This window comes from Coffea eugenioides, chromosome 1 (genome assembly GCF_003713205.1).
Source record: "Coffea eugenioides isolate CCC68of chromosome 1, Ceug_1.0, whole genome shotgun sequence".
NCBI classification, from domain to species: domain Eukaryota; kingdom Viridiplantae; phylum Streptophyta; class Magnoliopsida; order Gentianales; family Rubiaceae; genus Coffea; species Coffea eugenioides.
Genome location: NC_040035.1, coordinates 10,514,800 through 10,539,492, shown reverse-complemented (window position 1 = coordinate 10,539,492; position 24,693 = coordinate 10,514,800). Strand labels below are relative to the sequence as shown.

General features: G+C 37.7%; 2 protein-coding genes across 2 annotated transcripts; both read right to left on the bottom strand.

Annotated features, from left to right (window-relative positions):
* Window positions 1-233: 233 nt before the first annotated feature.
* LOC113767638 (putative F-box protein At1g67623) lies at window positions 234-1,469 on the bottom strand. Its single transcript, XM_027311798.1, has 3 exons — window positions 1,345-1,469; window positions 1,083-1,245; window positions 234-641 (listed from the first exon to the last, which is right to left on the bottom strand). The coding sequence occupies exons 1-3, from the start codon at window positions 1,467-1,469 to the stop codon at window positions 234-236; spliced, it is 696 nt and encodes a 231-aa protein (XP_027167599.1).
* Window positions 1,470-17,289: 15,820 nt separating this feature from the next.
* Window positions 17,290-19,175, bottom strand: LOC113767628 (protein FAR1-RELATED SEQUENCE 5-like). The gene is made up of 2 exons (XM_027311786.1): window positions 18,698-19,175; window positions 17,290-18,545 (listed from the first exon to the last, which is right to left on the bottom strand). Exons 1-2 carry the CDS (start codon window positions 19,173-19,175, stop codon window positions 17,290-17,292), a joined length of 1,734 nt encoding a protein of 577 aa, XP_027167587.1.
* Between the last annotated feature and the right edge of the window lie 5,518 nt (window positions 19,176-24,693).

Sequence of the window (24,693 nt, the reverse complement as noted above, 5' to 3'; positions counted from 1 at the left end):
GCTAATATTTTGTTAACGCACCGGATTTTTAGAAAATCGTCATACTAACTTCATGAATGATTCGATCAAATACAGAACATACAAGGGCCAAGATAAGCTATTTAGCTTTTCATACCAGTAATATTAAGAGAGTAAGAAGTAGCGGTCAATTCAGTTGCCAAACATAATTAATTTGTACACGATGGTGACAAATTTGTGCAGTAAAATGAGTTCTCAACATTCAATCTTATACACTAACGATAAGGTAGGGCAGCACAAATTGCTCCAATTTCTTCATCGCAAGCGCAGCCTTCACATGTACTCTCCTCCATGTCATCGGCATCCATAGGCCATGAAGATGTTTTCTTGTCATGTGTCATGGCACAACAAATGAGCGTTGGGTTTAGAAACATAGGATTCTTGACCCATATCATCCTCAGTAGCGCTCGCAAATTTTCACGGCAAAGTTTCACTCTGCCTTTCAGAATTCTGGATTTCTTCATCCTGCTCAGCAGTAAAATACCTTGGCACTTTAACTCATCCCCACCAAAAAAGATGTAAATTATTCCCAGCGCATATGCAGCATCGGCATGGCCTGAATTGGCAGCTTCTTCCAGGCATTCCAATGCTGAGTCCTTATGCTTGTCCGTAAAATAATCAACCTAAGCAGTGCAAGGTTGATATTACAGTGTTGCGTAAAACTGATTGAAATATTAACGAAAAAGTTAAAAAGTGCAGGCGGAACAGTGGCTGCGGGACAAAAATTATTTACTGGGGCCCAAAGCTGTAGTAACCTGTTGTAGGCCAATCTTTTAGGGGTAAAGTGTGCAGACCAAAATCACAATGAAGTTCAAATGAAAGAGATGATGTGAGGTTAGTCTAGAAATTTTGTAACTCAAGTATGCTTGTGGAATATTAGTTCATTACTATTCCATTTAAAACATTACCGAATTTTCCCACTTATTGCGTCTTACGTTCCAAAGCAACCCAACTTGTCGTAACGTTGAGCAGGAGTTATATTGTACATGACTAAATTGTTCATTACCAACTTCAAATGAAAAGGCAAAATATTCAAGCAAACGGAAGATCGGCCCGATGCTTACCATTCCTTTTCGATACAAGGCTTCTGGATTTTTGCTTTCTCTACACTTCTTCAAGAACCTCGACAGTTTGTCATTTTTTTGCCACGGAACGATTTCAAACTTGTCGAGTGACACCCGCTGGTAAATGTTGTCTGCCTCCGAAACTTCGTAAAACAACTTACAGCTGCAAAATAAGAGAAATGATCCATTAAACTCAAACGAAAAGCACATGTCAAACAAGAATGCGCCTCTTCCTGTTTGTATCATCAATAGCAAAATGAACCATAGTTTTGCCCGAAAAAGATCAGTGGATGAAGAAGATGCGACACGTACAAGCACCTCGGATAGCACCTCGGTCGGAAGGGAGAGAATGGAGGTTCTTGAACTCTCTTTTTGTTCGTTGGCCATGTCCGGTTAACTCCTTTTACTGGGCACAGTTGAGTGAATCCCTGAAAGCCCCAAGAATGGAGTAAACTTCAAACAACAACTACTTCCTAATAAAATCCAATAATGATTGATCAGGTGTAATATCCCGAATTTCTTTACCCGAAGATAACACTGACGGTTTGTGCCCTTGCATGCCTTCAAGTTTCGCAACATGGTACAAGTAACATTCTGTAGTAATTATTGAACAGCCATAACATCCCTACATATGATCATTGGTAGTTATTTCAAACAGCTTCTGGGAGACCGACTAACCATAGCGATAAACGAACAGAAATGGGAAAGTGGCGACTTCTCCTGCAAACGACGCAACATTCTATCGTCATAAAACTATCATCCGAAATAATTTTACAAACCGACCAACGTATCTGTCAATACGGTTAATTCATCAGAACCGTAACAATACACCGATAGCAAGGGAACATGAACAGTCATGAAGTACACGTACATCGTAAATTGACGGACGTTCATCGCAGAGCAAAGGAGGTTCCACAGTGATAAACAGGGAGGGTTAGTTCGTACCTGTAATGGGTCGTTAACCAGCTTCCAGAAGTCACTAGCACAGATTTGGCAGACAGGTCCGGCGAGGTAAATGGCAACCAAAAGGTCGCGTCCGATACATATACTGTGTGTTTGACTGACTCCTTGTATGCTGCCACGGACATCCTAACTGGAACCCATTAATTGAGAAGAGGCATAAAGAGCTGGTGTTTATTCGTCAAGTGGGGTAAATGGCATAAAGAGTTGTGTTTATCCTCTGTAAGGTTTTTCTCTATTATAAGAACAGAGTATTATTTTTTGTTATAAAACTAATAAAATGAAATACTATAATTGAATTGAAATATGAGAGAAAATGAGTAGAGGATTGTACCTGTAATGGATTGTAACTTCTATACATAATATAGAAATAAATCATGAATTAATCCTCTTGGAAATACAAAGGGACATCCACACTTTTAGTTGTTTCATAACATTTTTTATTTTATGTAACTTTCACATATTTGATTTATGTTACATAGAAAACATACTAGGTTACATAGAGCCGGTATGTTTCCCATAAAAAGCCGGTACAATACATACTACAAAACCTGTCAATTTTCCATAAAGAACTGGTATGTTATGCGCTATTTCTTTTTCTTTTTTAAACTTTCACATATTTAATTTATGTTAAATGCATAAATTTAACTTTCAGAAATTGGCACCAAATTACTTCTTCTATTACCGCCTAGGAGTAATAATTTTTTAATCACCTTCATTAGATATGCAATTTCTGTTATTCTAGTTAAATGTAATTACCAACCAGCAGATACATTTGTCAATTAGTTAACGTAAGTAAAATTTAAAAGGTGATATACTAATATTTTTATGAAAGGAAAACTAATAGATTTTGTATTTAACATAAATTAAATACGTGAAAGTAAAAAAAAATGGTAATTGCCCATAATATATCCATTTTGTATAGGTTTCCTCTATTACGAGTTTCTTCCTTTTAATTAGTTTAATTAGTTACTTATTTTATGTTAAATAGATAACCTACTAGTTGACTTAAAATTTATGAAAATCGACATTTTTCCTGGCACATCTGGTGCTTACAATTTTTTGTATTGTACTTATAACCCCTCAACTTTAGTAATCATTCTAATAATTTATTCTTCTTTCAATCTTCTACTAATACAAGGACCAAAAGGGCATCCAGGGAATAAAAATACCTTCTCACGCATGAAAATAAAATTGTAATCAGATTTGGACTGCATTGTTACCAAAAACTCAAAAGTAAGGGAGGTCAGTGAAATTTTGAGAACCTGAAGGGATGCCAGTGAAATTGTCAGAAACCTCAGGGGAGGTTTGTGAGATTATTCATATTTATTGTATTCGTTCCGAAACATCAACTACACATGATGGGAGACTCCAAGTACTTAACCAAACAATAACCTCATTCCAAACCCAAATATGCAAACAAATGTGTTGACTACTGTTGGGGAAAACCTATTCCTTCCAACCCCCAAATTCTTGTTAAAGGCACTGTCCGTCGACACCGTGGGAATGTCGTGTCCTTGTGTTTGGCAGAGATAAAGTTAGGCGGTGTAGCGGAGGAGATTAACCTTTGCGAATGGCTTCTTCCTCTTCAGCCGGGTCGGTCAATAGCACGGTCTGGCCTACATTATATTTCAATTGTGGTCGAAGCTGTGCAGTTCGTGTTGTCTGGAAGTTTGAAGCAAACAGGGGGTGCCACTACTATCGCTGCGCTAACGCCCTGGTAAGTTCTTCGGTTGAACTGTTCCGAACAAAAATTTCAGATTGCTAAGGTAGTTGTATTGCAGAGCCCCTGTCGAACGTTCATTGACTGGTGTGATGAGTTTGCACGAGCAACGGGGTTTGAAGTTCCCGATCCCGCCCCGTCAAGTATCGCCCCCGTCACCAATACACCCGCGGCGGAGGTGTCTGCCATCATAGCTGAACTGAGAAGCATGCAAAGGAACGTGACGATCCTTAACATTGCTGTGGTAGCTGTGGTGGCGGTAGTCCTTGTTCTGGTTCTGAAACCGTGACTAAATGTGTTGGCGTTGATTGCATTCCCTCCAAACCCCCCCTGTACAGTACTGGACTATGGTGTCCGTAAGGATAGAATGGGCATTTAGGCTCGTTTACAGCCTCTTGTATTTTTGGTTGCTACTGCTGTGGCATTGCCTTTTGTCCATCCATTGTCAACCGGTGGTTGCCGCATGTGCGACTGAGTTGGCCCAACCGGCGGAGTGTTACTATTTAAATGGTGATTTTGCGTTATATAACATACTAGGTTTCCGTATTTGGTTTTTGTTTACATTGTGCATTATGTGGTTTTCCGAAATGCCTGTTCCTTTTGATCCCCAAAATATGTTTGCGGATGGGGTACTAGGGATCGTTGATTGATCGATGAACGTCATTTGTCACTGGGATGGCAATCGTTGCGTTGTTAAATATGAACTTCAGCTTAGCCAGGCAACTAAACAAGCTGAAGCTTACGTACAACCAATTGGGATGTGGCACAGCATTGTTAGGTTTATCACAGCGAAATTTGTGGAGTTGAACGACGAAACAAGTTCTTACTTATATATTTGGATTTAAGTACTTCCGCTTACATATCCGACAAACGGTGCACTCCTAATTTTCAGACCTTGCATATTATCATCCCCTAACCCCTACCCTTCATACGCTAACAATCAAAACCATGCATGGTACGCCCAACAACAGCAAGGGCCATGAACAAAAAACCACCCACCATCCAAATATGATGTTGAACAAAAAAAATTAAAAGCACACCGCTGTACCTGCGAACGTTCACTCGAAACGCTCCACAATAAGACCAAACATAGGGTTTAAGGAGGCAACCGTGGTAGCTACCCTGAGAAAGCTACAGTATTTTTTGCGCCGCACAGTAAGGAGAAGACTGTCAGTAGCATCTCTGTCTTCAAACGTGATCTCTACAGCTGATGGATTCCAGCAAATGGTTCCGGTGTGAAGGTTGTCCGCAATGGCAACGTTTCGTGTCATACTAGCGGGATACCCCTGTTTAGCCAGAAACCGTGTTACAGACCAGTTTTCAAAGTTGGCGCCGAAGAGGATCCACACGTCGGCATGGAGCAGTGGTTTTAGACCGAGGAAATGTGCAACAAATTCCTCCTTGCCCACAAACCAGGCATTGTAGGTCATGATGTAAAACGCCTTCAGGCTCTGCATAAGGGGGAGTGGACGACGGCGCCACTTGACCAGCGACCGGAATACTTCCTCGTTCGCAATGGGGTTGCGAACGGAGATGCACGACACTAGCATCGACTATGGAAACTCCGCTCCGGGAAACCTATCTATCCGAACCAGCGCTTCCTCAACTTCCACTTCACTCCAATGTGGTGAAATGGTAAGACCTCATCTTGAAAGTAGCCGACCATGCCTCCGTTGTTCAGGACATGTATTTCAGGAAGTCGTCGAAGTGCCATGAGTCAGTCTGGAAAAGGATTATGTTACGAGGAGGTTGGAAGGTTCAGGGGTTAGAACATACAGAACGAAGCGAATCTTTCGTCTAGTTACATGTTACAGGTGGTAAAGAAAGATGCGAAACTTATAGAAGGTAGTTGTATGAAGCTGAAGCGGCATGCAATAGCGAAGGCTGTTGTGCGAAACCAATGCGGGGGTGAATGGACATGCAAGGAAGAAGTTTAGTTATGTGAAACTCTTATAGGACAAGATATGGATGACGGACCTGAGTTTAAATGGAGGAGCTTGCAGTGCATCGACTGAGTGGTTAAGAGCACTTTGACCTCTTTCAGGCATCCTTTTGCGGACTACGGTTAACGAACTGTATCATTAGTGAGCCTAAGTTAGGTTAGTGCGATAATAAGTCACAGTTGGCACTGCATCTAAATTTTTATTTGGAAAAATTAGAAGAACCAAATCGCATGCATATTTCTGAATTGAACTACTTCGCTGTAGAAGACCAACTGTGGACGGGTTCGATTTCCATATGAGAACAGAGTACCCATTTCTGTAGACAGACATGTTTTTTCGAATACAATAATAACAATGATTTTTTCAATAAAATACCAGCTTTTTATGTGTTTCCGCCATTAGAACAACAGGGTACTCATTTTCCCTTCTACAAATACATTTAGTTGTGGGTCGAATAACAATGCAAACGTTTTCAGAGAAAATACCAGCTGTTTACGGCATTCCTCCATTACAACAAAACAATACCCATTGTTCCATACATAACTTAATTTAAGGGATAAAATACAAATAAAAATATTTCTGAATAAAACACCAGCTATTTTCTGCCTATCCTCCGTTATAACATGACGGTACTCATTTTTACTTTAACGGCTTCAGTTCCTCCTTTGGTTGAAACAATAATAAATCTATTTTGGTAGACAAGAACAACTCTTTATGGCTTTCCTCCATAAAAATAACAGGGTACCCCTATTTGCTTGGAACAAGTTTGTAACTTACTTATTACAATAAACGAATTGAAGACGGTTAAACAAAATGGAGTTTATGGCTTTCATGTTCACAAATAATACCACAGTGCACATTTAAGCAGAGTACCACTAATCAAATTATGTATTTGAGTTATACAGTAACCCTTGTCCACTTCAATATACACTTTTCTTGGGTTTGCTCCATTGTAATCGGAATACTCATTTTTAGGTATCAAAGCGAATTTGCTTGAATTCGGAGTATCGTCCCCCGAAATAATTTGAGAAGGTTAAAACACCAACTCTTTAAGTCTTTCCTCCTTCATGACCTTTGACTACCTATTTTCCCAAAACACGTTATGAAATTGGGATGACATAAAATGCCAGGCAGTTCTTGCATAAAACACCTGCCATACTTGGCTTTCCTCCATTCAAGTAAACAAATACGTATCCTAATCTAGGTTGAATGGGCCATGCAGGAGAGATTTTTTTTATCATCAGTAAGAATACATTTGTATCACTTACTGTATCTTAATCTATGTTGGATGGGAGCCTACGGAAGCCGTTGTACGAGTTAGTGGGTTAATAAGACCCAACTAGCTTCAACAACTAGTGTAAGGCACACCAGTTGTATTTTTTAAGGCAGCAGAAAATTTGGCTCCGGTGATCATACGAGTCACATGGGTTACAGGGAGCTTATGTTAGAGAGCAAATTTAGCTCGGTTGGGGTGTAATTCCCCAAGATGACAAGACTGGCGCCAGTCTTGCTTATAGGAGAAGATGCACAAAGGTGTACGGTTTGACAGATAATGAACGGTGTGTGGCTTCAATGGTTTCTGACCTTTCAATGTGAATTCCGATGTGAGATTAGAAGGCAACGTTTTTGAATAACTACTGCAGCGTGCCCCTTCACATTTGCTTAGGGGCGGCTACACTGGCGGTCCCAATCGCGTATGGCGAAAGGACGAAAGCGTGTTCCCGCCTTGAAATTTAGTCCAATCTTTACAGGCCATATGCACTGTGCAGCCGCAGATATTAGTCATGACACATCAGCAAATTCACAGTTTTCTTTACATTTGATAAACTTAAGTGTTAGTAATTCACAATTCGCGGCATGTGAAGATTAGCGAAAGAATTAAAGAGTTGGGTTCAGCAAATGGGTTGTTCATTTTATTTGTTTGCAAGGGTAGAATAAGCGATGATGTTCATTTTATTTTGTCATGGTCCCCTACGAATTGATTGCGTAAATTGAAATTTACAAATTCGGCTGCTGAATCATCCAAAAAAAAGTTTCATTATGCTCCTTAATTATCCAACAATTATTCCATAATTTTTCCCCAAACTTATGCGTAGTTCGACACAATACTATTTTGATACGTCCTAGGCCCGGGATTGTATTGAAAATGAAAATAATATTTTTACATCTTTTTATATTGTGGTACAGAATAATAAATAATATATATACATATGTATATATGTATATATATACAGAAAATTTGAAATAAGTGATGCATGACATGCTAAAAAAATTGTAATGTATAATGATTTACATAACAGAAGGATTGTTAAATACAGTGAATGAGAGGGTTAGGTTGGTTGGGAAGACTAGAAATAGTTTTTAAAAAATGTATCAATATCCGACAAATTATATTAAGAAATACCCATCTACCAGTACTTGCACTATTATAAAAATTTATAACTAATTTGATCATTGCATTTCTTGACAAACAAGTGTAAGTGGTATGTCGTGGTCATAAAATTGTTGACTGTGAATATTTATGGTAGCAGTTCCGATAAATCTGAATACAAATTTTAAAAAAAAAGTTGTTTACTGATATGTTCGGGTGAGTTTTCAAAAATGTGAAAACGCATCTTCATTTCCTTCTTCTTTTATCTGTCCCCTATCCATCAGACGCCTCCTAGTACTTTCATATCTTATATCATGGTACAATTCTCTCTAAATTTGTTTGCATCATGTTGTTCATATTCCTATAATCCCCTTTATTCTTCTTTCCCTTCTCCGCCCTTCCTTGAAACCCATAATTTTTCAACCCATCTTGTAACTTTTGAACTCCTCACAATTTTCTTCCCTCCCTTCTCCCTCTATATGTAACCTCTAAATTCGAATCCCTGCGACCCAGTACATTGTATCTTACGTGTCATGATACAAGTATAAGAATGATAATTGATTGCATGTGGTTGCAATTATATATACGATTGATAATTGATTACATGTGGTTGCAATTATTTTGATGTAACAATGGACGTGAAAACTGATAATATCCATAATATCATCAAGTACTACAAACGATATATATATACATATATATGTATATATGTGTGTACTCTACATAGCAAATTCATATTGTCGGACTGAAGTATTTATATGAACATTACATGACCATACTGATTATTGAAGTGTGAATAACACAAAAGGAGTGGTAATCGTCGTACTTTCTTAATTAATAACAAAGTACGAAACAATGTTATATTTGTTATCTGATACAACAAATGTTGAAATTGCAAATAATGAAAAATTGAGTGGAAATAACTCCATTTTCAAATAAGAAGTGACTTCCATGGCTTTGTAATTTAAAAAAGTAGTGACGCCCTTAAATATACGAAGTTAGTATGAAGTTGACAAGTGGAAGGGTAAATAATAGGAAAGCATTGTCAAACTTATTAGTAACAGAAAAAACTTAGCTGTTAATATTTTATGAAGTTAACTTAATGATCTTAAGTAAAAGAGCAAGTTTAACTAGCAAATAAAAGGGAAATAATGTCATGCATTTAAAAGATCACAAACATGGCAGTATTAAAATCCAAAGTAGTGCGTACAATATTGTGATAAAACTTTAGTTTGGTATGGAAAGAATATAAAAAGGTACCATTACAGAACATTATAGATCAGTACAGAGAGATTATACACTCCACATTCAAAAAAGTAACATTATACTTTAAGAGAAAGATATAGAACATGTTAACCCTAAAATACAACTTCATTTTTATATATCTGACCCAAATTTGATATTAGATTGTAATAAGAGTGGAAAACCCAAATGGTACAAGGTGAATTTTGGTAGCAATGATTATTTTATGTATTGTTATATCTGTCTTCATATGTAAAAATGTGGATTGCTACATTATATACATAACAATAAAGCCATGTATATATATATATATTGTAGTACTTGAGGATATTATACTGTGTTATTAGTTTTTCATTTTCATTCTGACATACTAATAATTCATGACATTGTAATAATTTTTTAATTTTATTATGATACATAAAGTTAAATGTACGGGGTCGCAGCGACATGAATTTAGAGGTTAGGTATAAGCGGAGGAGGGAGGGAACAAAATGGTGAGAAGTTGAAGAGTGACAGGAAAGATTGCCAAAAAAGTATGGGTTACAGGGATGGATGGAAATGGGAATAGAAAATAAAGGGGATTGAAGGGATACGATATAGATGATTGTGATTTTGAATATTTGTAAGAAGTCTAAAAACACATATTGCGGAGATTTTTTTAAAAATACGACGTTAAAATTTGTAAAAAATGGTAAAGTAAATGCATTCAACAATTTTAGGGGCACAAGATAGGAGAATGATTTTTTTTTAAAAGGGAACAAAATGAATTGGTTGAGAACTTGAGATCCTTGTTTTTTATTATAGGTTTTTTATATATGGATCTTAACATAATATGTTCTGTCCAATATTGATGCATTGAATTATTTAAGAAACACTTTTCATCTTACCACCCATGCTAACTGTCTCTTTAAATGCATTAAAAATTCTGTTACCATGTACATGATTCTAGATTACTTTTTTCCGAAATATTAAGCATCTCTTCTTCAAAAAGTGGTAGTATAGATATGTTTATTAATTTGTACCACAATATATGAATATATGTCGAATATTATTTTGATTTGAAATATTAACCCGTGTCAACATAGAAGTGTCATTGGAGTTGTGGCAACCCGTATTCGTTTATCGTCCGAACCATCCATTACAGGTGCTTTTCAATTTTAGCTGTTAATGCCTCGAAATTGCGGTTTGTGTTTTTAAATTCAAATTTTTCATCTTTTCTAATCCAATTTCCCCCCTTGCTATAATGAAATGTTCGGAGACATTTAATTGCTTACGACGCGCAAGTTGGCCACAATATTGTTTCCTTAGTCGTCCAAGTAAAACTGAAAAGGGTATGTATGTAAAGGCCAATGAAAACATACTTAGCACACGCGCCGACCGTCACTGTAACACATTTTTCCCAATTTGCAACCTTACTTAGAAGGTACAAGGGCATTGCACGCCCAACCTGGCCACAGCCGTCCAAAATGTCTAACTATTCAAATTTCTCACGAAGAAAGACGCCTACGCACCTACAAGGCCGCAACACTTAACGGCAAAGCTGTTCATAATCGCGGGTGGGGTGATAGGGATTTTGTGATAGGCTATGCCATCACAATATTCGTCCAAAATCCAACTCCAACAGCCGTACGATGGGCAGGCTCCATCGCTACCGGCCACCGCGTGATGAAGAACACTCGCAAGACCTGCTGGTTGATAAAAAAAGCCACATATCACACATTTTCCTTGCACAGGGGGTAAATGTTGCAGAATCAATGTCGACAATTACTTGTGCTTATTTTGCCCTAAGTCCTCATTTGGTTTATACATATATATAAATGGCTGAATTGGTTCTACATTAATGCACAAGAAGTCTATTCAATTTATCCTAGAGGGTCGTCAGTCGAAATTATGGAGTGGTGGAAGAGGCTGCCTCGTAAGGTGGCCGCGAAAGTTGTTAGTGCTGGGTTTGGGGATTTTCTGAGCCACTTGCCCGTGGCCGATAGAGATAGGAAGTTGCCTGTCGCACTTGCGGAGCGATGGTGGGACTCAACAAACTCCTTCCACTTGCCTTTCGGAGAGATGACACTGATACCCTTGGACTTCACCTGTATAACCGATGTTGCAGTGGGCGGCTTGCCCATTCCGTGGGATTACAATGTTAGGGAAAATGCCAATTACATCAAGGAGTAATTGGGTTGGGTGCCAGCTTTTGCTTCTGGTGGTGCCATTAGAGTTACCGATATATTGTCATTCTACAAAGACAAGGCGATTGACGAGAACGACGATGTCCAGCTGGCAGATCTGACTAGAGCTTTCATTCTATACATGCTTGGCCGCACTTTACTTAGCAACACGGCCGAAACAATTCACCTGTGCTGTCTGCCTGCGCTGGAGGACGTAGATCGTATAGGGGATTATAACTGGGGAGGGGCGGGGATGGCAACCTTGTATAGATTTATGTCCGCCGTCTCCCGAAGCCTGACGAAAAGCCTTGGCGGCTACAGCTTCGTTTGGGAGGTAAGTCCAAAATTGCCTTCACTCTGTGTCAATTCGACATTTTCATGTTCCGTTACATAAACTTTTCTGGCAGTTAGTGTTCATCTCGAACGGTGGACATAATTTGTACGACCACGTGTAGGTGTGGGCTTATGAAATTCTTCAGATAAGTCCGTATAAACTAAAACAGGACGAGAGGGACGTATTGCCCAAAATGTGGCGATGGCGCTCGTGTAATAGAGCCAACCGACAATCACCGTCTACGGTCGACATTTTCGCCGCGCAATTGACACCATTAACCCGGAAAACGTTCATTCCCGTATTTAGAACATCCAATAGTTTCTACCGCCTAAGTGTTAACAGTTGTTATGAATTTGTTCCGCCTGTTGAACAAACCAATGTTACATCGCTTGTTAATTGTGTGTCATAGGTCAACTGGCTGCCCTTCCCTGCAATGGCACTACCGAATCGGTATCTCAAATCCAAGGAACTAACTGCAACGAGATTGCTTTTGGATGGCCCCATGGGAAGATTTTACTACTTGGGCGAGAGGGTTATTAGGCAGGTATATGCAGGTATATGTGCAAAGTAACCTCCCCATCGGCCATCAGATATGTACATCACTGATACAATTTCGGGAAACAGGCTACATGATGTGCTTCATGGACTGCCCATTGCAAGCCTATACCCAGATCCCCCTCCATATGCTACGTATGACGAGTTTGTGCGCAGCAGGCTAATGAAACCAATGACTTCCTCCACGTTACCACCCAGTGGAAAGGAGTGCGTAATTCATATATGTGACCAGTTGCCACTAAGTGAGGCTACAACACCGTCACTGAAACATCCAATTAATTACCCTCCCTGGTCTGTGTTGTGCATACAAACTGATGGATCACTGGAGGAAGAGGGCATTCACGGAGTTGGTGGCGATATAATAGGGTTGCCTCTTCCATGTGCTGTTGGTGATGTGGTATGGCATTCTTCGCCCTGTACTTCTAAAATTAATGCAGCCATCTGTGTTGTTTCCGCTTAGGTGCCTAGACACTGGTACGAGGACCTGCTTGTTCAGTGCATGGGCCTGAGAAAGAAAGTCTTAGAAAAAAGTGCAGAAATATTTCGTTTGGCATCCAATGTGTCGGACAACTCACAAGTGGTGGACCAAAGGTTACATCAAATACAGGTAATTTTGGAAACTGCATTGAAGCTCCAAAAGGGGATAGGGAAACGCTGCCTTCGCGGTGGAATTGGTGGCCGGGAATCCTGTGTTTCTAAGCGTCCGAACACAAGTGCCGGGACGCAGACATTTACGGATGAGCTTGGTAGAGGCAAAGCGTAGGAATGTCAGGGAATTCATAATGCCAAAGACTGAGCACCCATGGCCCATAACCGCAAACAAGGTTGTGTAGCCAGAGGAATGAGTATGCAAACTAGTCGGGAGTCCCCACCAACAAAGCCAAGCTGTGAGCAATCGCCATGTGTGTTGTGTAATTCTAATACAATTTTAAACTTGAACACGGAAAATGTTAACAGTTGACAGATAATTGGTAACGTTGAACTTGTTTGTCTAAATTTGTACCGTTTAACTGCTTTGAGAGAAAATTTGTCACTGTAAATTTCTCACAACTAATTCATAGTCCTGTTCTTATTTTTCGTCTGTCCCAAATTGTTCTTCACCTGCAATTGAAGTTTGCAGTGAAATTAAATATTACAACAAAATAATTTAAATGGAAGTTGTTGTTACTATAAATCTATCACATTTAATGCATTACATTTTTCGAATTTATTTATATCATGACAGAAAACCCTTTTGTATGAATGCAACTCCAACACAAGAATATGAGTTCAAGTTTCCACACAGTTGTACAGTAATTAGTGTGAGGGAGGCTGACGAAGCATTGCTACCTAAGTGGATTGTTCCCACAAGGTATACCAATTTTTGTTAAACTATGTCACCAAAAAAAACTGGTGTATCAAAGTTGTTCGGATGGAGTGTCAGTAAACATGTGGAATTTTTTCTATAGTTCATAGGCATTTAGATTACGTACATGACGCGGACATTGCATAATTGTTATAATTAATAATAAATTCATTAATCGTGTGCAAACAAGTTACGTGAAATATTGTACTCCAATGGAAATGTACAAATGCTGTAAAAAAAATTAATCGTGTTCACCTCTGTTTCGTTACTTTGGGCACAAGACACATTTCCCTTTTTCTTTCACTTCAACAACTTCCTCTGTAAATTTTCAAGACTAAACTCCTACTGCACATTTTTCCGAGAGTAAACCCCCTCAAAGAAATTACAAATATCTATCTATAATTACATAATATATATAAATACTAATTAACTAATATTTTACACAGTTATAACATATATAAGATATTAAATTTAATCATTTAGCAACCTTATGTGCATAATAATAAACATATTTATTATTATATAAATTATTAATCTTACATACACATATATATTGTAAGGGATAATTTCAGAAACATCCCCTGAATTAGCTTATGGAAAAATGGGAAAACGGATAATTTATGGAGAAAAGGCATAAAGAGCTGGTGTTTTAGTGCAGACCTGGAGTACTTTTTTTATTCGATACATAAGCAGGGTTTGAATTCACTGCGATAGTTAACCAATTTTTCATACATAAACAAATTTACTAAAATTAAAATAGCGTATTTCAAAGTTGCGCTTCTACTTCAAAGTCAAGTACTCTTAAATAGCTAGTACTTAATTCATATAATGGAAGAAACTCGTAAAGAACTGGTATATTATGGACAATTTTTTTTGTTTACTTTAAAATATTTCATTTATATTAAATAATTCAAAAAATGCTAGTTTTTCTTTCGTAAAGATGTTTCTGTAACGGCTTATGAATTTTATTTGCAAATATTTATGTATTTAAAGTAAATTAAATGATTTATAATAAAATGTTCATACAAAACGTGGTACTTCATTCATGTAATACAGGAAAGTCATAAAGAGTTGGTACTTTATGGGATATTTCCTTTTTAAACTATTTTTTATTTATATTACGTAGATAACCTACTACTTTTTTTTTCATAAGAAATTACTGTACCATTTTTTGAATTTTACTTAAAAACATTTCTAACTGAAACAGCAGCCACAATAATGGCACAAAAAATGTTGCCTTACTTCCTATTCCAGCTTTACTTCATGTATTACTCTCTAAATTTGTGTTATTGTTGTTAGGCTTCATTAATCACTGTAGATGCCTTTTTCTCCAACTAAACGGTAATAATAAACCCAAACATCAGTAATAAATCCCAACTTCATACCATATATTTGTAATTTTGGCCTTCATGATGTCAGTTAAGGGACCCAATAACTCAAAGGCAAGGGAGGTCAGTCAAATTTTGAGAACCTCAAGGGGTGCCAGTGAAATTGTCAGAAACCTCAGGGGAGGTTTCTTAAATTATCCCTAATAAATATATTACAAACCATATCGTAATTGATAGTTATTGGCTAATTAAATATATTAGTACAAATGTATTAATAAAGTAACTCGAACTAATTAATAATTTCTATTAGTAAATATGTATAATTATTAGTATAATTCATAATATTAATTATATTACATAAATTAATATACATATATAATACATATAACTAATAATACTATTGTTATTGGTGCACTGAAGAGACGCATAAGCATTGTGAGCAATGAAAATAGATGGGGAGAAACAGAAGTTACTGTTCCTACACCTGAATGGAACGATGGGCAAAAGAAAAGGCGTTGGGCCTTACGGTCATTAGTTAGGATAGCAAGGAGAGGAACAAACAGCCCATATCGTAAAAGCAGTTTATAGCAGCAGCGTAAGGCACCAGTTTACAAAAGTTGGGCAACTGAAGCTGATTCCCAAGTAGCCACTTCGAAAAACGTCTATCCCACGAAGAGATTTTGCGCAACATACGCTTCCACTTAATTTCCTATTTACAAAAAAGGACCGTAACAAGTTTGGTTCGTCTAATAAACAATTTGTCAACTACTTACTCTCCTATTAACCAAGTGCAGTAGCACTATTTGCTACAGCAGTGCTTACGACGCAATCATGACAGTCATGCACTGGTGATCCTTCTGTGCATCACCCCTTCGGTGGAACTCCAATGACTTACCCATCTAGACCTAGCAACCTTGAATACTCTTCACCCTACCGATACATAACAAAAGACAATCCCTCAAGCCGGTGTTGCTCTGTAACCTGTGCTTCGTCTACTTCCATTCACAACCATACCATCTCTTTCAACCTCTACATTTCACACCTAAAAGAATATATAATAGGATTTACACACGCAACAGCAGTGAAATAAGAACAACAAAGCCATTTACCGACAGGTACTGCATCAGTACAATGACTGTTTACTACCTTTGAGTGGCTGTGGTCATAACAGCTTACAATGGCCCATGACACATTCAAACTTACATTATTTACACTTCAATGGTAACGGGATAAAATTTTTTAAAACACCACCACAACATGTACCCAGCATTCCCCGCATTCAGGAATACCTTGTAGCCTTCTCATGCTCAAAACAAATTAATGCGAAGGAAAGATACAAACCGTTCCCCTTATACAATTCCGTACTTGTTTCATCGAAAGACTACTCTTGCACCTCTACTCACCAAAACCTGCCTTATTTATTGTGTAACTGCAAACCGAAGCATCACAACAGTAGTGTCTCATCTTTCTCCTAGACTTCTTTGTTGGCCACCTGTGTCCCTTCCACCGTTACCGAATGGTTATGGTACAAATGCTTGTCCTCTCCATTCGCCAGAGTCGCTCTAGCCCGTACCAATTTCAAATGATTTTTCCAGCGAGTCATCCAAACAATTTTCTATATAATCATCATGAACTGCTGTGTTGTGCGAATTCTTTTTGTATGAGCATGTTCGTTGGTTGTGGCCTGCCTGCAATCTTCAACCCATATATCACATGTCAAATCATTTGTGACTGCAAGTAATCACGTCAACTAAGCACAATGCTAACATTACACCACTTCAACTTTCTTGCATTGCCAATAACTTTGTATACTTTGTATGCACTTTTAATTATGTGTTTATTTGCTACTGTTGATAATAAGAACGAAAAATACCCACTTCTTCATTATTACCTTCCCTGTCTACTTCATGTATTTTATCAATTAACTACTGTATAACTGCGTATGCAATTCCGATAGTACCTGCAATGACCACACTTTCTTTTCTTCTTTGCTTCTGCATGCTTGTGATTACCTTTAGACCGGGACACCCTGGGATCTAACAGCCCGAATGTTCTTCTACTTCTATCGTTTCTCACTCTTGAATCCATTGCAAATCCATCTCCCCCATATCCCCTGTCAATCCACTTCTCCTTTAGGTCCACAGAATGCTTGTCAAACATCTGCTGCAGGTCATTAAACGCATCATCCATGTAGGAGGCATAGTAACACATAGTATTACAACTGGACTTTAAAGTGCCATATCAGGCCATTTGTGTCAACTGTTCGTCTGCAACAAATGCTTTCATTCCATTATTAGTACAGTAAACTCCCTTTGTCCACCGCTTCGAAATGCATGCTTCTGGGATCCTGTTCATTCCTTCTACCACCATCACGCGAAACATGTGAGCACAAGGAATCCCCTTTGACTCGAATTTCATGCAAGAGCAGATTAGTTTCTCCATTGACCTATCATAATCCACCCTCCAACTTATTTCGTGTCCACCATATTTCGAGTAATAATATGTACGACTCCCTCCCTCCTCGCTCCAGCCCTCAGAAATTAGAAGTCCTTGCCTGTTCAAATGCTTCCTCACCATGAAGAACACATTCCTTGTAAACATCTCCGCTGCGCTCCCCTCTAATTCGGATAGGATTGTGGTTAAGACTGGTTTTGTGTTTTCGCTTTTGTGAACTGCTTTGCTCTCAGTATGTCGAAGCCATGCTATTGCCAAATCAAAACTTCTAACGAATTCATATAGTCGCATTTTTTCATTCAAGTACTCATTTAAAAGAGCATTCATTTTCTCACACCTTTGAGTACTTCTCATACCTGCGAAAAAATGACCGCGTAAATATGCCTCTGCCCATAACCTTTTCCTACGGTACAACTTCTTCACCCACTCATTCTCTACTACCCCACATTCATTAACTAACCTAACCCACCGATTCTCAAACTCAAGAGTGCTACACTTTCTCGCCATCAGGTTATACAACCTGTTATTAAACTCCTCGCACCGAATATTACTCCGTGCATTTCTATGCAAGTGCCACGAACATAGCCTGTGACAAGCATCCGGGAGAAGATTCTTTATGGCTCTTCGCATTGCACTGTCCCCATCTGTCATCACTGCTACTGGCTTTCTACCTTTCATAGCCTCTACAAATGTATTTAGCACCCATTCATATGTTTCAATCCTCTCATCTGATAGCAGTGCACGGCAAAAAATAGTACTGTTCAAATGGTTATCTACCCCTGCAAGTACAACTAGTGGCTTGTGGTATTTATTTGTTTTGTACGTTGTATCAAACACTAATACATCTCCAAATATACTGAAGTCCGCACAAGATTTAGAATCTGCCCAAAACAACCTTGCCAATCTTCCTTCGTTATCTACATGATATTTATAAAAGAACATGTCATCGACATCCTTCTTCGCTGCCAAGAACCCAAGTGCCCATTCTGCATCACCATTAAAAATATTTTTTCTACGTTCCTCGTCCATTCGGTTAACAGATCCTTAATGCAAAATCCCACGTTACTATACCCTCCGGCTTTGATAACAAAATGTTTCATTATCTGGCATATTCTGGCCCCAACCAACTTTAGACTTTTTGCCTGCGCATATTCTGCATCGCTCACTTTTCTATGCGACCTAATGTGTTGCACACTTGCCTCTGATGCCAGCGGGTGATTGTGCTCCATAATGAAACGTGTCACCACATACTTTACCGATTCTATGTCATATTTCACGCGAAAGCAAGCCCCACACCCGGTTCTTGTGATTGGTTTTGCTTCTCTTTTCCGGTCTTCATAATTAAACCACTTTTCATTCCTGTAACCTTCACAGCAACATACCCATTTTCTAAATCTTGAAATGCCATCTGCATCTTGTTTGGCATTACTTTTATGAATCCCAAATCTACTTAGTTTCGCATACAAATTATAGAATTCCCTAACTTCTTCTTCCGTGTCAAATGTTAATTTCATTACGTCATCCACGCCTATTGCGCCCACCAATTCATCTGCCTCCTCATCTTCGTGTCCTCCTATTGAACCACCATTTTCTTCAATGAATGTGTCTCGGTCACACTCAGGTTCTTGGTTAAGGTCAAATGACCTTAACCTGTCGCAACCATCCATTCCCATTTTTCCGTTATCTGTTTCCTGCACCATGTCATGAGTTTTAAGAGCCACATCCTGCCCTATAGTTACAACCCCTGTGTGGTTGTTCAATATTTTTTCTAACCATGGTCGCTTAACATTTTTTTTCAGCCTCCCCATATGCTTTCGTTTGTAACATAAATACTGATCGTCTACTAATGGAACAAAACATATATACACGATCATTTCAGTTAACAAACCATACTTTACCTCACAACTTTCACAAAATGCAGACGATAAACATTATTCTAACATTCATATACACAGTTTTTATAAGTGTGGCTAATGCAATTATATCAACCTTTAACACAAAATACCATTATCGACATGCATTTTCATTAACACCCACAAACTCAACCTGTACTGTGTGTTTCTTTAATTCTTTTCACATAAGCATTCGCAATGCAGTATGGGGGCCATTATCGATGTCCACACAGCAATCCAAATCACTCTGTTTTAAAACTTTAGTCCTGTTACAACGTCTTCTTCACGTCTTCACTCATTTCTGCTTAATTTCCTTTATACAATTTAATACAAATTAGAGGACCAACATTTCCTACGTACGTACACAAAGCTCGGTGCACAAATAAACTGTGATAATTTCCCGATTTCGTTTCATCTTTGTTCGAAGACACAGGGTCTTACACCCCGTATTTCGTATTCCTTATTTCTCTATCATTGCCTCTTACAAGAACTGTAGAAATCACCCTACTAGACGTACAGGTGTTTTACTCGTTATTTTACTCCATTTTTCAAAGTTATGGACAAAAGTACTCACCTTTGATTTCTCTGCTTTTGTTCCACGCCGTTACATTCTGTCACCACAGTTTCGGAAGGGCCTTCCTCAGATATATCTACCGTCACCGCTTGCGCCTGAATTTACGCCAGTAGACACCACCTCTGTCTATTCCGCCTTGACTTCTTCTTTACCAAATTTTTGCCTTCGATTCCGACCTCACCACCTGTCTTCAAACACACGCATCACTGCGGGCCCCAACATGGCTGTGTGTTTAGTACCTAATACGCTTCCTCTTCGGTGGCCCCAGCATGGCTTTGTTTAGTACTGCTTACGCTTCGTCTTCGATATTTTATATAACAGAACCGACACCGGTGTGTTAATTTTTATGCTTTCCGATAAATAATTTTGTATTCAAGGAAATTGGGTTTTCCTGACTGTCTGATGGACGAAAGTCGTAAAGAGTTGGTCGTTTATAAAACAACCGTTTTAACTAAAATTTATCCCATAACCCAACATTTGTATTTAAGGCACGTTGAGTACTCTGTCACTGTAATGGTTGAAAGGCACAAAGAGCTGGTCTTTCACTCACCAACGGGTTTAATTTCATTTTATCCGATAAATCAGTCTGTCTTTATGGCACCTTGGGTATTATGTTGTTGTAATGGAAGAAAGCCAAGGGGAGCTGAAACTTTTAAACTGAGACACCCGTTTGAATATAATAATGGTCCTCAAAATGGATTTAATCTTTAGTTGTAGTGCAGGAAAGCCATCAAGAGTTGGCTCTTTATTCAAAAATGCATTTGAATATGATATTGTACGATCACTAACATTTGTATTCAAGGAAAATGGGTACTCCGTTGTTATTATGGACGAAAGAGTTGAAAATTGGGGTTGTTTTAATAAAGTTAACGGGTTTATTTTTACTCCTTAGCCCATTATATTTATGTTAATTCCGTTTCACCCCAATGCATTTCCAGCTTGTGCAGTACGCTACATTTCCAATGTCCAAACCGCGGTTATAGGTCATCACTTCCTTTTCTAGAATTATTCCCTTTCGTCGTCCGTACTTGTCAGGTTGAAACGTGGAGGCTTCTTTGCCATATTATTTGCTTTCCACACCTGTCTTCGAACTTTGTGAATACACTACAGAAATTACCTTGTTTAAAATACCATTTTTCTTTTTATGCTTAAATTTAACGGTACAAATTGGTCATGAGTTGATACGGTGAATTTTTCGGAATAATATTAATAAAATAAATTCTCACATATTGTCCGGTGGACACATCTTGTTTTTTCATCAAGGCCATGAAATTTTTAGAGCCTCAAGCTCCACGTAGTGATATGGAATTCAGGCTCCTGTAAATGAAATGCACGGACTTGATGACCTACAAAATTTTTGTTGAAAACGTGTCAACTTTCAAGGACTTCATCTCTGACTAGATATTCTAGTGACTTCCTCAAACAAGGATTCGGGGCACAGATGGGTGTTAGTGACAACTATTCAGAACGTAATGTTTTTTAAATATTTTATAATTCTATGTAAATCACCTGCAAAAATTCATAACAGACATATAATTGTTATACATGAAATGCACTTGAACAGTACGTTACAATTTATTATACTCTTGTTGCAAACATGTACAAACAGTTAAGATATAGTTATAATTTATTTAAAAAATGTTACCCTATTTTGGATGGTTGCTACAAACAACTATTCCCTGCATCTCGCAAATTATGGGTAACTTATCAGAATATTGCTAAAAAAAGAAATCGGCAACCTAAGGAAAATGATGGGTCTTTTCTCAATGTAGAAGCAATGTTTTAAACTCTGTACTAACGACAGGATTGGCTGAAAGTCCAATTCTTAATTTATCGGTTCAACTGGTCGGATCACCGATCCTTTAATTATTAAAATATTAAACTTAAAAATGGTAATAGAAGCTCTTTTTCTCGCTGCATCATTTGAACGGCGACTTTGTTATGCTTTTCTTTCAACTTTTTATGCTTCTCCTGTATTTTTTTTTCCTTTTTCCTTTTCTTTCTTTACTGATTGGTTTGATTTTGACAAAACCCAGAAAAACAAAATTACCATTATAAAAAATCTAGAAAATGTGGTTCATACACTAAAATAAGAAAAGTCCTTCATATCAACCACAAAAAATTCATCCAATGTCTCAAATATAGCACTATAAAGGCGAATAATATTTTGAATTTAAGAACAAAACAAATTAAGGTACTACCAAAAAAATGGAATACAACCGAACATCTAAATGTTAAATACCGATGATAATCATTTTATGGTCCATCGTGATCTGCATTACCACTAGTAGGAGCTTTATGCTTAGATATTTTCAAATCTACATCTTTCTGAAATTTATCATTTAAAATGTAAAATAAAGAAATAGAAGAAAGAGGAATTACAGGATTGTGAGCAATAGTGAAGGGCGGTTTGAATAGTGAGTAGAGAAGGAGGCCTTAAGAGTGTTCGAAGTACAGGAAAATAAAGGGTGGCAGTGGTGGAAATGGAGATTGGGGAAGAGTTGGGGGGGGAGACTATGGTTGTAAGTCCTTTTAATTGGCTGATTCTGGACATTTAGCCCATTGAACAGACACAAAAGATCAATACAAGCAGAGCTCAAATCATTACTAGCCTAAGAGATGTTGTAGTGGCCCCAAAAATGACAACAGTAGTAGCCCAAAGTCTTGATTCCCAAGACCTGTTGTAGTGGCCCAAAAAATGACAATAGTAGCCCATAGTCTTGGGTCCCAGGAAATGTTCCCAAAAAATGACAACATTAGTAGCCCAAAGTCTTGGCAAAGCCCAATACGATAACATAAAATAAAAAATCCTATCGGATTGAATTATGCGGTTCTTTGGTAATTTGACCGACTTTGACCAATTTTTTATTCGACTCCGAGTTTGGCATTCAATCGAATTATGGTCAAATCGATTGAACTTATTCGATTTTAAATACACTGCTAGAAGTGCCGAAATGTTAATATTTTAAATTCTTGAAACTAAATGTGGCTCCCTATTTTATAAAACAGCCCCTCCATGAGGGGCTCTTTTGCAAAATTACATGTGGCCCAGTTGTTGAAAAAAAAATTTTAAAAACGGGGACTGCATGTGTCACATGGGACCACTTGTTTGTTAAAAGTAAATTTAACAAATGGGCTGCACGTGTTACGCTCGACCGAAATTTTCATCATTAAAAAAAAACAATCAAATTTCTTTATATGCAGCTAAGTATGGCACTCAATGATTGGAACGAATAATTGCAGTAAGGCATTAATTATATGTAATCAATCGTTCTAGTAAATGGATCAACTTGGTTGCTTTCCTCTGTTTATTGTGATTATTTGTTCTCTTGCTTTTTGAATCACGGGAACACTAGCACAAATATAGATTAGCATATATGCTTTTCAAAATATAGAGAATGCACAATTCAATCTGGTAAAAACACAAAAAAAAAAAAAAAATAGGAACTCTTTTCGTGGGCCTACAAACATATTCAAATTACCCTCCAACAATTTATTTAAGGGCAATTTTGTAAGGATACAAGAAATAAATATGGTGTGACTCTGAGACAACGCAAAAAGTAAACTATGACATTAATGACGGAACAGTCGAAGTAATTTTTTTCTATGAATTGCATACACATGAGTGTGCGTCAATTACTAGTAATAATAATTTCCTCTTGTTTTCCTTTTTTTTTCTTTTCTTTAAGGACCACAATATTGCCCTTCTTTTTTTTCCGTTCATTTAAGAACTGCAAAAATTAGTGGAGAAAAATTCAAATTCTAATAAGTTATAAAAAAAAGACTAGTAAAAAATGCTTTATTGTAATGCATAGTACACACCGATGAATTTTAGTTAATGAATATGGGAAGTGGCATCTTGTTTGGATTGAAACTAGCCTGGGGTGTGGTCGCATGTGCAGTTCTTATATCCATCCCGTTAACGAATTTTTATTTTTATTTTATTTTTCGAAAACTAAGGTCCACATATGTTAGGGGCTCTTTTGTGTTCCAAAATTTTTCAAAAAAAAAAAAAGGATTTTAAAAGATTTCAAAATTAATAGGAAAAAGGTGCTCATGCAGCACACCTAGATGAAGAAAGGCCCACGATTTCCCTCATTTTGTCGATTTTTTATTTTTGAATAATATTTACAGAAATTGGCCCAAATTATGGTCCATGTTATATCTAATACATATTTATACTCATTAGCACTATCTATATATCATGCAAAATAACACAAATTTCAAAAGAGTACAGGAAAGTTTGTGTAATTCTAAAAAATCAAAAGGTATGTTGCTACAATAAAGGGAATTGTGGGGGCAGGTCAGTTTGATTCCATAGTTTTTGCATGAGGTCCATCCAATGCTATTTGCTAATAATCAACCAAACAATGCAATAAAGTCAATGATCAGAAAAGTGATCCAAGTGTTTGTACGGAGTTATTGTCTGGTTTCTTAAATTATAAGTTTTGTGTTTGAATTTGCTGCTCAAGGTTTCTGCCAACTAGGGGGAATCTCAGGATGAGAGCTGCAGACCAAGAATTAAGGGTTAAAATAACATCAATCATCAACAGAGAGTGTAAGGCAATAATGCAGGCAGGAGAATCAAGGGTGATGACTTTTAGGGGGATAAAATGACAGGCAACAACAAAAGTGCAATGATTCAGCACTGAAGAGACCATTGCATTGAAGAGATCCTTGGTGAGTGCAAGCTATTCTTCAAAGGTAATGTCGCAATTTGTAACT

Coding starts and splice junctions, on each gene's coding strand:
- LOC113767638 (XM_027311798.1), bottom strand. CDS start 1,469: ATGGCCAACGAACAAAAAGAGAGTTCAAGAACCTCCATTCTCTCCCTT. Junction 1,246..1,344: donor CTTTTTCGGGCAAAACTATG/GTTCATTTTGCT, acceptor CTTATTTTGCAG/CTGTAAGTTGTTTTACGAAG. Junction 642..1,082: donor CCTTGTATCGAAAAGGAATG/GTAAGCATCGGG, acceptor TGCACTGCTTAG/GTTGATTATTTTACGGACAA.
- LOC113767628 (XM_027311786.1), bottom strand. CDS start 19,175: ATGGGAATGGATGGTTGCGACAGGTTAAGGTCATTTGACCTTAACCAA. Junction 18,546..18,697: donor CCCGCTGGCATCAGAGGCAA/GTGTGCAACACA, acceptor TTTTGCATTAAG/GATCTGTTAACCGAATGGAC.